The sequence below is a fragment of the Empidonax traillii genome, unplaced genomic scaffold, assembly GCF_003031625.1.
Source record: "Empidonax traillii isolate 1590-97213 ecotype Southwest subspecies unplaced genomic scaffold, ASM303162v1 scaffold1431:size271365, whole genome shotgun sequence".
Lineage (NCBI taxonomy): Eukaryota > Metazoa > Chordata > Aves > Passeriformes > Tyrannidae > Empidonax > Empidonax traillii.
Window position 1 is genome coordinate 56,922 of NW_020956624.1, and position 12,221 is coordinate 69,142.

The 12,221-nt window shown below is 46.5% G+C and overlaps 1 protein-coding gene across 1 annotated transcript in view; it reads left to right on the plus strand.

Moving 5' to 3' along the window:
- Nucleotides 1-724: 724 nt before the first annotated feature.
- LOC114070061 (mothers against decapentaplegic homolog 7-like) overlaps nucleotides 725-12,221 on the plus strand; it is a 48,117-nt gene continuing 36,620 nt past the window's right edge. The window contains exons 1-3 of the mRNA XM_027907251.1: nucleotides 725-1,232; nucleotides 1,772-1,825; nucleotides 6,939-7,010. Coding sequence (XP_027763052.1) covers nucleotides 725-1,232; nucleotides 1,772-1,825; nucleotides 6,939-7,010 — 634 coding nt within the window. The remainder of the gene's footprint in view (nucleotides 1,233-1,771; nucleotides 1,826-6,938; nucleotides 7,011-12,221) is intronic.

The following is a 12,221-nucleotide window of genomic DNA, read 5'->3' on the forward strand; positions in this document are numbered from 1 at the left end:
CAGTCGAATCAATATTCCATGTGTGTGTCCATGTGGATTAAAACCTTTGGAAAGAAGGAGGAAAAGAACCACCCCGAACCCCGCATCAGGACGACCTGGGCTTTAAAAAGGGAAGCGCTTGTTCGTCTCTTTTGTGACAGATGCTTAAACCGATGTCCAAACCTTAGGGTTGGTGTTTCGTATTTTTTTAATTTTTTTTTTTTTATAGACACCCTTTTGGCTAGCTTTTTATTTTTTGTCCTTTGATTCTGCCCTGCGCTGCATCCCTCCCTCCTCATTCCCCCGTCCCCCCTCCCCAGCGTGGCGGGTTGATGGGCGCCACGGCCCCTAGAAGGCCGAAGCTCTCCTGCGGCTCTGGCCTTGCTCCGCAGCCGCGCAGGGCGGCGAGGAGCCGACAACCTTCTCTCGCCTCCCCCGCGCCGTGCACCGCGGGCTCTAGACAAGCTTTTTATTTTTCTTTTCTTTTTTGGGCAAAGCCGGGGCGAGTCGCCGTCCCCCCCCCCCCTCCTATTTTCCCCCCTCATTTAAATTTATTTTAATTATTTTTTATTTTCTCTCAGCGGCGGGACCCGCAGCCCTAGCGCGGAGACTGGCGCATGCCACAGTCCGTCTCTACCCCGCCGCCGCCCGCCGCTGTCCGCCGCCGCGTTCCGGCTCCCGGCCCCTTCATGTGCGGCGGACGACATGCCCGTTTTGTAGCCGAGGCCCTCTCCTCTCGTCCCGTATGTTCAGGACCAAACGCTCTGTTCTCGTCCGTCGGCTCTGGCGGAGCCGTGCGCCTGGAGGAGAGGAGAAGGAGGCGGCGGCGGCGCGCCAGCCTGGCGCAGCCGTGGCCGAGGCCCGGGAGCCTGCCTTCAGCGGGGGGCATGGGTGCTGCACGGGCAAGGCGGGCCGCGGCGGGCGGGCAACGGCGGGTACAGAGGCGGAACTGAAGGCGCTGACCCATGCCGTGTTGAAACGGCTGAAGGAGCGCCAGCTGGAGGGGTTGTTGCACGCCGTGGAGTCCCGCGGCGGGGCGCAGACCCCCTGCCTGCTGCTGCCCGCCAACGCCCACTCCCGGCTGGGCCAGCACTGGTACCCGCTGCCGGTGCTGTTCTGCAAGGTGTTCCGCTGGCCCGACCTCCGCTACTGCTCCGAAGTGAAGCGGTTATGTTGCTGTGAATCCTACGGCAAGGCTCACCCCGAGCTCGTCTGCTGCAACCCGCACCACCTCAGCCGGCTCTGCGAGCTAGGTACAGTGGCGGGGGGAGCGGGGGTACGGGGAGATGGAGGGGATGGGGGGATGTAGCCCCATTCGCTTCCCAGCCCACCAAAATTTTTTTCCTCTGGAAAAAACCCCAACAACAAACCAAAACACAACCCCCACCCCTTTCCATTGCATTGGTTTATGTATTTTTTTCTGTTTAAGGGAGAGGGTGATTTCCCACCCCGGGGGCCCCGGCACGACGGGCGGAGCCGTCTCCACTCCGTCCCGGCGCGGTGCCGGGGATTAGGGGCCAGGCGGCCCTAGCGCTGCCGCGGCTCCGCTGAACCAAGGTCACGATCAGACAGCCCGAGCGGCAGATAGCAGGGACACTGGCGCCAGACCGTCCCTTTTGTTTATCTGACAGCTAAATATCAAGACAGTCATCGCCTCTGCCCTGCTTCCAACCCCCAGAGCTAAGACAAACATTTTTACTAAAAGAATGCCATTGTTATCATAAGTTCCTATCTCTTTTTTTTTTTCTTTCTCATGGGTCTGCCTTTATTTTCTCTACTTTTCTAATTCCAGAGTCTCCCCCTCCACCTTACTCCAGATATCCAATGGATTTTCTCAAACCAACTGGTAAGTGGACTTTTTTCAATGCAGACTACAGATAAAAGGGAAAACAGCCCCTTTCTTAGGGGAAACATCTCCTTGCCTTTGTCATGCATTTTGCTTTTGGGCTACTTGCCTCTGTGCCTACTGCTACCCCTTGAAAAATTAAGATATAATTAAAATATAATTTGTCTAAACCACTCTCTGCACAAAGTAAAAGATTTTAAAACTCTGGCAAGAAACTCTAGGAGGGATTACAGTGCAACACAGGCCTGCACTGCTCAAGTCAACCAGGAAAATCATTGGCTCCAGTTGGAAATGGCACTGCTTCCACACCCCTGGGTGAATTTTATAGGGATTTAGGTTGGGAACCTGCACAGTATCTTCCTAATCCCTGGGAATCCAATGAACCTTGATAAATGGACTTGTTAGAAATCATTATGTGTTTTAAAGGAACCTAATCCTGCCTTGTCAGGTTGAAAAAAAATTGGAAAAGGGGTTGAAAAGTGTTTTTTTCCTTCTTTTTCTTTTTTTAACAGCACTCTGCATGCCTGTTACTTGTAACTGAATGTCAGGGTGCCAGTCCATGTGAGGCTGGCACCAACTCTTTTGAGGTCATCTGCATAAACACTTTGTTGGCAGCAAACTTGCCAGGTGTGAGATAAATCAGGCTGGAAGAAGGAGATGGGGGGACAATCGGAAATGGGGGGAACTTGGGAAGGAGCAGCTCCTGGGTCTCCGAGGATTAGTGGATCTGGACTGATGGCTGGAACATGGTGGTCTCTGTGGTCATGTCCCATGGTTATGGCAGGTGGGCTGGGCATGGTGGTGCACAGAGGTAAAGATAGATATATTTCTGAAGATCAATACCGGTTACTAGGGTTTTTACCAAAAGAGCAGTTTCTGTAAAATTGCTGCTCATCAGTTTCTTGGGACTAAGAGAAACCCCAACCTTGAGGTTGCTTAGGTACTGTGTGGGGTCCCATCCTGCCCACTGCTCCTTCAGAGGCTGGACTGTTGTTTTTTCCCCCCTCTGCAAATTTTTTAAGAAACACTGATAAGTCTTTTTATGCCTTGTGGAAATAAGCAAAGATGTTTAACCAAAATTTGGGTTGCAAAGCATGAACTATTTTGCCTCAACATGAAAAAAACAGGAGATAAAGGGTCATGAATGAAGGAAGGATATCTGGTGTAGGTCCAACATCCTGAGCACGTGCTGGGATGCAGAAGGGTTATTCCATAATAGACTTTGAGGGTCTGTTGGCTTGTGAAATTTTGTGGGTTTGTGTGAGATGGGCATAATTTTGATTGCATTCCTGCAGTGCTTCCTCAAAAGTTTCTATTTCTGCCTTTATTGCTTTTTTTTCCATTGACCAATGATCCTGGCATGAGGTGTAAAGGGGTTCAGAGCTGCAGGAGAGAAGGGTTAAAGCTTGATTTTGGTTTACTGCAAAGATATTGGGATAAATCTGTTAGCAGGGTTTTGACACCCAATCTGTCTCTGCCAGGACCTCATTTTCAGTTAGTCCAGTGATGTATTTATTCATCAGCAAGTGTTGACATAAGATAGCAAAATGTGTGTAAACAGAAAAGCCGCAGAACAGGAATGTGCCATTTCGAAAGGAAAAGTTATTCCTATTGACCAATAGGAATTGATTAACGCTGACCATCAGAAATGCAGGAACAACTGGGTTACTCACCAAAAAGTCCTCCTTTTTTTTTCCTTTTTGAAAGAAAAATCCATTTTGCAGCTGAACTCTAACTGGGCTGTGACAGGCTCAAGTGGAACCTGGAAGTCTGTTGTTGCAGGTGGATTTTGCAAGCTCAGGGTTTCTTCTGTGGAGGGCTGGAGGATTTCCAGTCCCAACATCAGTGCCATCTGCGTCAGTTTCTCAGCCATATGTTGAGAATTGTTTAGATGGGAGAGAGATAGTAGATGATGATGGGAAGGTGTGAAGCCTTTTCCCTGGCTGATGTACATCAGCCATCTTCTCCCCTGCGACCTTGTGAGGTAATTGTCCCTCCATTTAGACTTGGGCAGCTGCATCTGCTGATAGAGCTGAGAACATGCATTCAGGAGGAAACTTCTGCTTTTCCATCAAGTGTGATAGTGGTTACAAAAATATTTAAGTATTTAGTGCCATGTCTTGTGTTTCGTGTGGACAGACAGACAGGAATACGTGGACCAGTATGGGCTTGCAGTGGTCGCCAGTACCCATGATCATAGAATCACAGAATGGTTTGGGTTGGAAGGGACCTTTAAAGGCCATCTAGTCCAACCCCTCTGCAATGAGCAGGAACATCTTCAACTAGATCAGGTTGCTCAGAGCCTCATCCAAACTAACCTTGGATGTCTCCAGGTGTGGGGCATCTACCACCTCTGGGCAACCTGTGCCAGTGTTTCACAACCCTTGTAAAAGTTTCTCTGTTCTATCTAGTCTGAATCCCTCCTCTTTTAGATTTAAACCATTACGATAAGGATTAAATTGATTTTTTGGAGATGATGGAGGCTGACACAGGCTGTGTCCCTGGCTGGAGGAAAGCAGAGATGGACAGAGAGGTGGGGGTCAGCTGCAGGCAGTGAAATGCCACATCAGATTGTGTGCTGGCAGGATAGATCTGGTATTTGTGCACTCGTCAGAGAGTGGAAAGATCTGCCCTTGATGACCAGGTTACCTGTGGGAAGGCTGGAGGTCCAGGGTGGCTTGCTCATTCATAGAATCCTAGAATGGTTTGGGTTGGAAGGGACCTTAAAGACCATCTAGTTTCAATCCCCCTGCCATGGGCAGGGACACCTTGCACTAGACCAGGTTGCTCAAAGTCCCGTCCAACCCAGCCTTAAACACTTCCAGGGATGGGGAGGACTTTCATCCAGGAGAGGACTTTCCTTCTTCCTTACAGGGGACATTTGCAGGGATGGGTGTCAGTGGCTTGCCTGAAGCTAGGCTCACCCTGCAAGCCTGGAGGCATGTGGGTGCTCAGCATCCCTGATGTCCCTGCAGGAGCTGCCATTTGCAGCTGTGTTGGAAGTGAGATGGACTGCAGTGCATCCAAATAATTCAAGCAGGTATTTTGACCCATCATTAAGTGGAACAAGAGGCTGCAAGTAGCTGTGTCCATCATGCTCCTGGGTGGCTGGTCATGGTGGTGCTGGAGTATGAGTGCAGGAAACCCACTGAGATGTCACTGCAGAGCTGAATGCCCTCCTGTGGCATTGGCTTTCAGGGGAGCTAAAGGTTTGACAGCTTTCAGGAGCTATTGGGCACATTGCAGGATTATGCTGGTGGCCACCAGGATTAATTATATGTCTCCATGATGGTTTTATATTGTGAGAAAGCAGTTTTGGGAGGAGATTCACATGCTTGGGTAAACCTCTGATCCTATGACCTCTCTGGTGCTGAAGATAAAATGAGCCCAAGTACCCCCTACTAATGAGAGCCCTGGGCAGCTCTGTGGGTGATAGGAAGAGTGCAAGGATGAAACCAGTCACATATAGGGCAGACAACCCAGGAGGGTCCTGCGTTTGGACTTATCCCACACCTGACTATCATGGTTGGTCTAGGGTCAAGGTGCACCAGCTCTGCATCTTCTAATGTGACTTCAGAGGGTAATTCATTGATGAGGAGAATTGCCTGTTGGATGATGTGATACAGGAAGGGAGCTGATAAGTCATGAAAACACATCACCCCATTGCTAGTGTTACACATTTTAAGTTGGGATAGGATTCTCTCCTGCCATCCTGTCCGATGTGCTAACAGAGGACCTGGTTGTGTGTAATCCCTAGAGCAAGACAACATGGAAAGGGCAAATTATGTCCTCTATCCCACAGGGACTCTTCAGGGAGCTATAGTTGGGGGCAGAGGGAGCCCAGTGCAAAGCAGGGTGTTCCAACCTGTGTTCAGAAAGCATCTGTAGCCCAAGCACTTGTAACCATCCCAGGAGAGGGGCAGGGGGAATCTTCTGTCTGGACTAGAAAGGGTTAAAAAAAAAAAAAGAAAAAAACCATATTTTTTTAAAGCATAGAAAACGTGACAAGGCATCGTATACAGTATTTCGCAAGTAAGTCCATTTCCTGTCTCCCCTGTTGTTTTCAGTTTAAGTACATCCTGTTAAACTGTATATTCCTGTTAGGGCTTTACTCTGATAAAATGAGGTTATGCAGACAGTAATTTCTCATTCACTTGGATTTCAGGGATGAAATCTGGAAAAATTATCATTAGGGAGAAAAGTATCTCAACTCTCCTGGTGGTGGCCCTTGCTTTGAGATACTGCTGTGAGCAAAGTGATATCATTAGGGAGCCCAAATTTGATGAAACATAAAGTTTTTAAGAACTTGCTGAGGAGCAGAAGGTTGTGTGAACTTCACGGGTCTTCTCAGGCTTGTCCTTGAGCTTCTCCCCTACATGGTAGGTACCAAAAAGCTGAACTTTGCCTGTAGGACCAGGGGATTGATGTTGCTCTGGATATTGTCACTTGGAGGAGCAGGCTTGGGATGGAAAGGTCCAAACCTTGAGCTCCAATACATTCATGCATCAGGAGAAACCTCTAATAGGGCTACTGATCTTACTCTGCCCTTTGGTGGTGCTTGGAGGAATAGATCCAGTTGCCCACCTGTCTCAGGAGGTGACAGCAGGGTATAAGATCTACCAGCAGCTGATGGTGACAAAAATTGAGCGGGGGAATGTAAATGTAGACCATTTGCCGCAAAAGGGCAGTGATGAGACATTTCCTTTTTGGTTCCCATTTTGGTGAGTTACAGGTGTTGACTAAATTGGGTGCGCAAAGCACTTATACATTTAAGCATCTAATGCATTTAAACATTTTTGGGAACTTGCTTACATCAGGGTGATGACAACCTTGATCTTGTTACCCGGTGACTTGGTCAGAGAGGTGGCAGCCAGTCTGTAATCTTTGCCAGTCTATAATCAGCGTTGGGTGGTGATGAAGCACAGTGTGCAGCCTTGACTGAGGCAATGAGTTAGGGTAGATGCTTCTTGATGAACTACCGTCTTTGTGCTGGACAATTAGTAATTGATTCCTGCTAAACTCTTTGGAATGTGTTTTCTGCTCATGGCATTGCTGGGAACCTGCAAAGAACTGCCTATATACTGATTTTTTTTCTTTTCCTCTGCTTCATCAGATTGTCCAGACTCTGTGCCTTCCTCCACGGAAACAGGGGGAACTAATTGTCTAGCCCCTGGGGGGCTTTCAGGTAAGACATCTCTTCTTTTTTCTTCGATCTTGGCTGTGAGTTGAGTTGACCAAAGGTCCCAATGGAAGGCAAAGTGATGCTGGGGAGTTTTTGGGATGCACGTTGTTGAGAAAGGCATGCTCAAAGGGAGAATTAGGTTTCATTTCAGGAGCAGTTGCATGCCTCTCATACTATGGAGCAGGTGCTGTTGTGCCATGCAAAAAGATTCAGTGTCAGGGTCTCCTTGACTTGGTGGTGGTGGCATCTCTTGTCTCTGGGATGAGAGCTGTGCTTGGGCTTTGCTCCCGTTAGGGTAACCAATATCCTACATTTAATGTGTGAGTGTCATGGTGCCCGGGGAGGAAAGATGACCTCATTTTTTTGCAGAGGACATTGCAGGAGTTGGACTCAATGATCCTTATGGTTTCCTTCCAACTTGAAATACTCCGATTTTACTCATTTTCCTGTTTGTCATCTCCTTCATCCTCCAGGTGCTGTTATGGGATGGAGATTTGGAGGGTGTTTTCCCTACCCCTCTTGGGCTTTTCATAAAAATGATTTGGGTTGGAACAGACCTTGAACGGTCATCTAGTCCAACTCCCACCCCTCTTCCAAGGTGTGATGTCTTCAACACCTCATCTTCCACCCTGGACAGACCAACTCAGTGGCTGGACTCTGTCTCTACCAGGATAAAAGTATCTGAAACTGTGTATCTGCATGTACTCACTGATGTTTGAAGGTGCTTCCCTTTGTGCTGATGTCTCCTTGATTAATGATTAATTCATTGCCCTGAAACGAATTTCAGAAGTAGGTTTTTGGTGGCTGCGTGCATGCATCTGCCCCTGCCTCTCTCCAGGAATTGCGTTTGGTGTGGATGTCTTTAAGTGAGCCTTGTTTTTATTTTTATTTGGGTGTAATATATGCCCTGTCTGTTATTTGAGAGGAGAGCATATTGTTTGCTCAAAGACCCTAATAAGAATTAATCAAAGGGGGAGAAGGAACAAAGAAACTTGTCACCTTTTTTTTTTTTTTTTTGAGTTTTGGGTTTTTTTACTATTGGAGCCTTGAGCTTTAGGGAATTGAAAAAAAAAAAGAGACTGTAGAAAAAGACAAGAAGCAAAACAATGCAATAAGGATGTTGTTAGATCTTTTATCTTTTTTTATCCTTCTGAAATATACCAGTTGCAGAGGGTAGGAAAGATTTCAGTTCCATAGGATGCCATGTGAAATAAGTAGAGGAAGCACTCACTTTTAAAAGGGGGCTTTCTATAAGGTTCAACCTATTGATAACATCTCATCTGGCTACTCTGCTCCCAAAGGCAGGAGGGGGGGGCTTGGGCTGCAGGAAATAACATGACTTGTTCTGGGTGCCTCCTGAAGGGCTACAGGAAGGGGACCTCCAGCTCCTTAATAGAGCCTCCTCCCCAAAAGAAAACATGGTTCACCCTTAAAATGTATTTTTAACTTATTTTATTAAATTGTAGCATTTCATTGCATTGCATTTTTTTTTAGTCTTCCTTAACAAAGGTTCCCCCTCAAACTCGGAAACAGAACCTTCTACTATCATTAACTGCTCTTTTTTCCTCACCAAATGTAAATGTAGTCATTTAGTTTAATGAGGAACTGATAGGAAAGTTGACTCATGAAGGAATACAGCTAGCTACCCAAGCCCTGAAACAAAACCAAATGCCTCTACTTGAAAGAGCATTTGTTTTGAATTTGTTCTGATTTACTGGCATCTCCCTTCTGCACACAGAAGTGCAGCGCTAAAAATTCCCAACTGGAAAGACCCAGTCAAGAAAGGAAAATAAACACACTTTGCAGCAATTCTCTAAAGCTCACTTTCTCTTAGGTCTTATCTAGTTTGGACAGATGGGGATCCATGATGCTGGGCAGAGAATCTAGCATCCCTCATCCTCTCCAGACCAGGGCTGTACACTCTTCTTGGTCCTCTGTGATGAAAGGATTGCTTTAATAAAAGCAAAAAAATTCCATTTTGGTAGATTCAGAAACTGGAATGCACAGCTAAGGAAGAAGACATCATGGGTGAATGGTGGTACTGGGCTCCTATAACACTTTGACCACCAGTGACGGGCAGTGGATGCTGGTGTAGTAGCGATGTCCAAGGCCAGTAGACCTGCTCTAATGTCTCGAAGTTGGAAGGGCAGCCTGGGGTTCCCAGCCATTCTGGCAGGGAAACCACATTGGGGGATTGAGAGAAGGATGGCAAGGAGCATTGAAAAGGGTAATGAAGCAAGCACTCTTGCAGCTCTCCACAAGGTTCCTTTGATGATCAGGAACCTTAGATCCAGCCACCACCAGGGTCTCCGTCTCCTTCTGGAGGCTGAAGGCAGTTTCATTGATGGATACCAGAGGCACTGGAGGATGTGGGAGGGGGAGCAGTGCAGCTGGGAGGATGCATGGGGGGTGTTTCCCCCTTGCAATAACTGATCTGAGCTGCTCTTTCCCTCCCCCCTCCATTTTCTGTTCTCCTTCCTGGCCCAGGAGTGCAATATTGGGTAGTCCTTCATTCTGTGCTGGTGTCTTCTTCTCATCCTACCTCTGCTGTCTCTTCCCTGGCCATCCCATTTTCTGGCTGATGTACCCCTCACTCCCCCCAAAGTGCTGGCTCTCACTTGTTCTTCCCTTTATTTATTTTCTTCATTTTTATCAGTGGTCACTCTGGGGGATAGGTCTCCCACTGACATGGTTGAACTCAGCCCAGATTCTTTCTATCCTTGATGTGGTTAAAGAAGAGACCAAAAATATCCCATTGGAGATAAAAATAATTTCTGTAAATAGGAGACAGAGGGTGATTTTTCCTGTATTTTGAACTGGCTCATTCTCAACAGATATGTTTGGATATGACTCTTCTTTCAAACAAGCAAAGCCATGGTTGGAGAGCCTGGAGGTGGCTGGCCTGTGGTCTGGTGGCATTGAATCGGTGGGAACTGAATTCCCATATGACCCATTGTAACAGGGTGAGTTCGAAGGATGCCAAGATTGAAAACCAAGACACTGCTGAGCTCAACAATAAACCCAATATTTATTACAACAGTGACCAAGTAAACGGGAACCCAAGAGACAGGAAAGGAGAGGACTGAACTAAGCCCTCAGTGAAACCCCCACTGTCGTGGTCGAGGCGGGAGTAACGACACGAACCCTCGTGGAACCAGAAACTGGAACACTTTATTGCACACCACTGCTATTTTTATACACTTTTAGGCTACACATGTTAACTCTTTATTGGTCCCCAAATTACATAAGTAACCCTCCATTGGCCACTAATAACGTTATATAACTCTGCTAACTGTGCATGTCAACCAACTATGACTCAGCATATTTTACCGGAAAACCATATTGTTACATCTTCCGGGTCCGGGCTTATTTCTGCCTTGTGCAAAAGTTCCTACTTGACTATAACTCTTCCAGGATCTCCCAGGCCAACTGGGGGAAAACCACCACAATTCCCCCTGTTTTTGTATTAAAGAAACTGCCAATGAGTGTCATCCATTGCGGGGCCCCTTGCAAGGGAGACACAAACCATGGCAATATCAATAATACAAAAACAACTATATGCACAGGCAAGAGTAACAGCCCAGACAGTCCATCCGTTGTCAGTCTATGGTAGTAGCATTCTTTATTTCAGTTGACGAGTACAGTCATAGATGGGTTTTCATGTAACTTGTGGACGTGGTTCACCCAGCACAGAATGGACATATCGAACAGGTACCCAGTGCGGTCCTTCATCTGTGGAAACACAAGCATACCCTCTACCCTAAGTTAATGGTTCGCACGGTTGAGACCACTGCCCTGTTTGCAAATCTTTTATCCTGACTTTCACCCCAAAGGAGACAGGTGTGGACTTTTGTAAGGAGCCAAAATGCCGGACCATGGGTGGATCCTGCTGGCCCTCTGCGATGTTAACAAAATTGAGCACATAGGTAGCCTTAGTGAGGCGAGCTTCAGGGGTTTCCCCAGACATTCCTGCCTTCTGTTTTTGTAATTGCCACAAGGATACCATGTGCTCATTTCACAATACCTTGACCCTGGGGGGAGTGAGGAATACTGGTGACGTGAGAAATCCCCTACATTCGGAGAAAAGATTGCACCCGGGAAGAGGCATAGGCAGGACCATTGTCAGTCTTAATTTGGTGTGGAACTCCACATGTAGAAAAGGCCCGCAACCAATGGCGAATAACATCCTGGGCAGTTTCACCTGTATGGGTAGTAGCAACTATAACGGAGGAGAAGGTATCCACAGATACATGTACGTATTTCAAGCGTCCAAATTCTGCTATATGAGTTGTTGACGGGGAGGTTTCAGAGACATACATACACGACCTATGAGATCTAAAATATGTCCGATTTATTAGGATAGCTCAGGGTTTTTATAGCATCTGTATACAAGGTCTTGTGACAAGAAGCACATAATTGGTTACAGGTCACTGTCTAGATGTAAACATGCATTACAAATACCTTTATAATTGGTTATTAACAGGTAACAAGACAATTGTTTACTTTATTGAACTCCACCTTCTTGGCACTGAGTTCCTTTTGTTCTAGCAAAGACACCCGTAACCGTCTTGCCATCTATAACTTATAGTACCTATAAAACTATGTAAAAGTTTATAAAAGTCTATAAAAGTACCACACACAATATAAATTTCCCACACATTCATCATGTTTCTCCCACAAATCCCCTTTTTTGTTTTTGAGCAATTTATATGACATTACAATGCATTCTTATCTTACCTCTAACACATTATAACACACAAGTACCTATACCTATTGCCATTAAAAATAACACCTTCACACACTTACCGTTTACTATTATCTTATAATGCTAAAACTTAACCCATACTAAAATTTAATGGATAATATAATGTCATAGTCCTGATTTTAGCAAGAAATTTTGTCTTTCCTTTCCCCTTCCCCCTCCTGCGTGTATGTGTTAATGGGCCATCAGATAACAAAGGAGTTGGCCTGAGCTCTAAATGGCCAGACATTAATCTCCTAGCAACGAAGGGGGAGGAATTGGGAATTGGGAAAAAGACCAGGGTGTGTGTATAGAAAGAGGTGGGGTTTGGGGGGTTGGAGTTCAGCTCTGGAGCCGGAGGGGAGGCTGCAGCAGGGAGGAGAGACTGCCTGGTTTTCTTCTTTGTCTTTTCCTGTGGGAGAGGAGTTGGGTTTTTTTTTTTTTTTTTTTTTTTTTTTTTTTTTTTTTTTTTT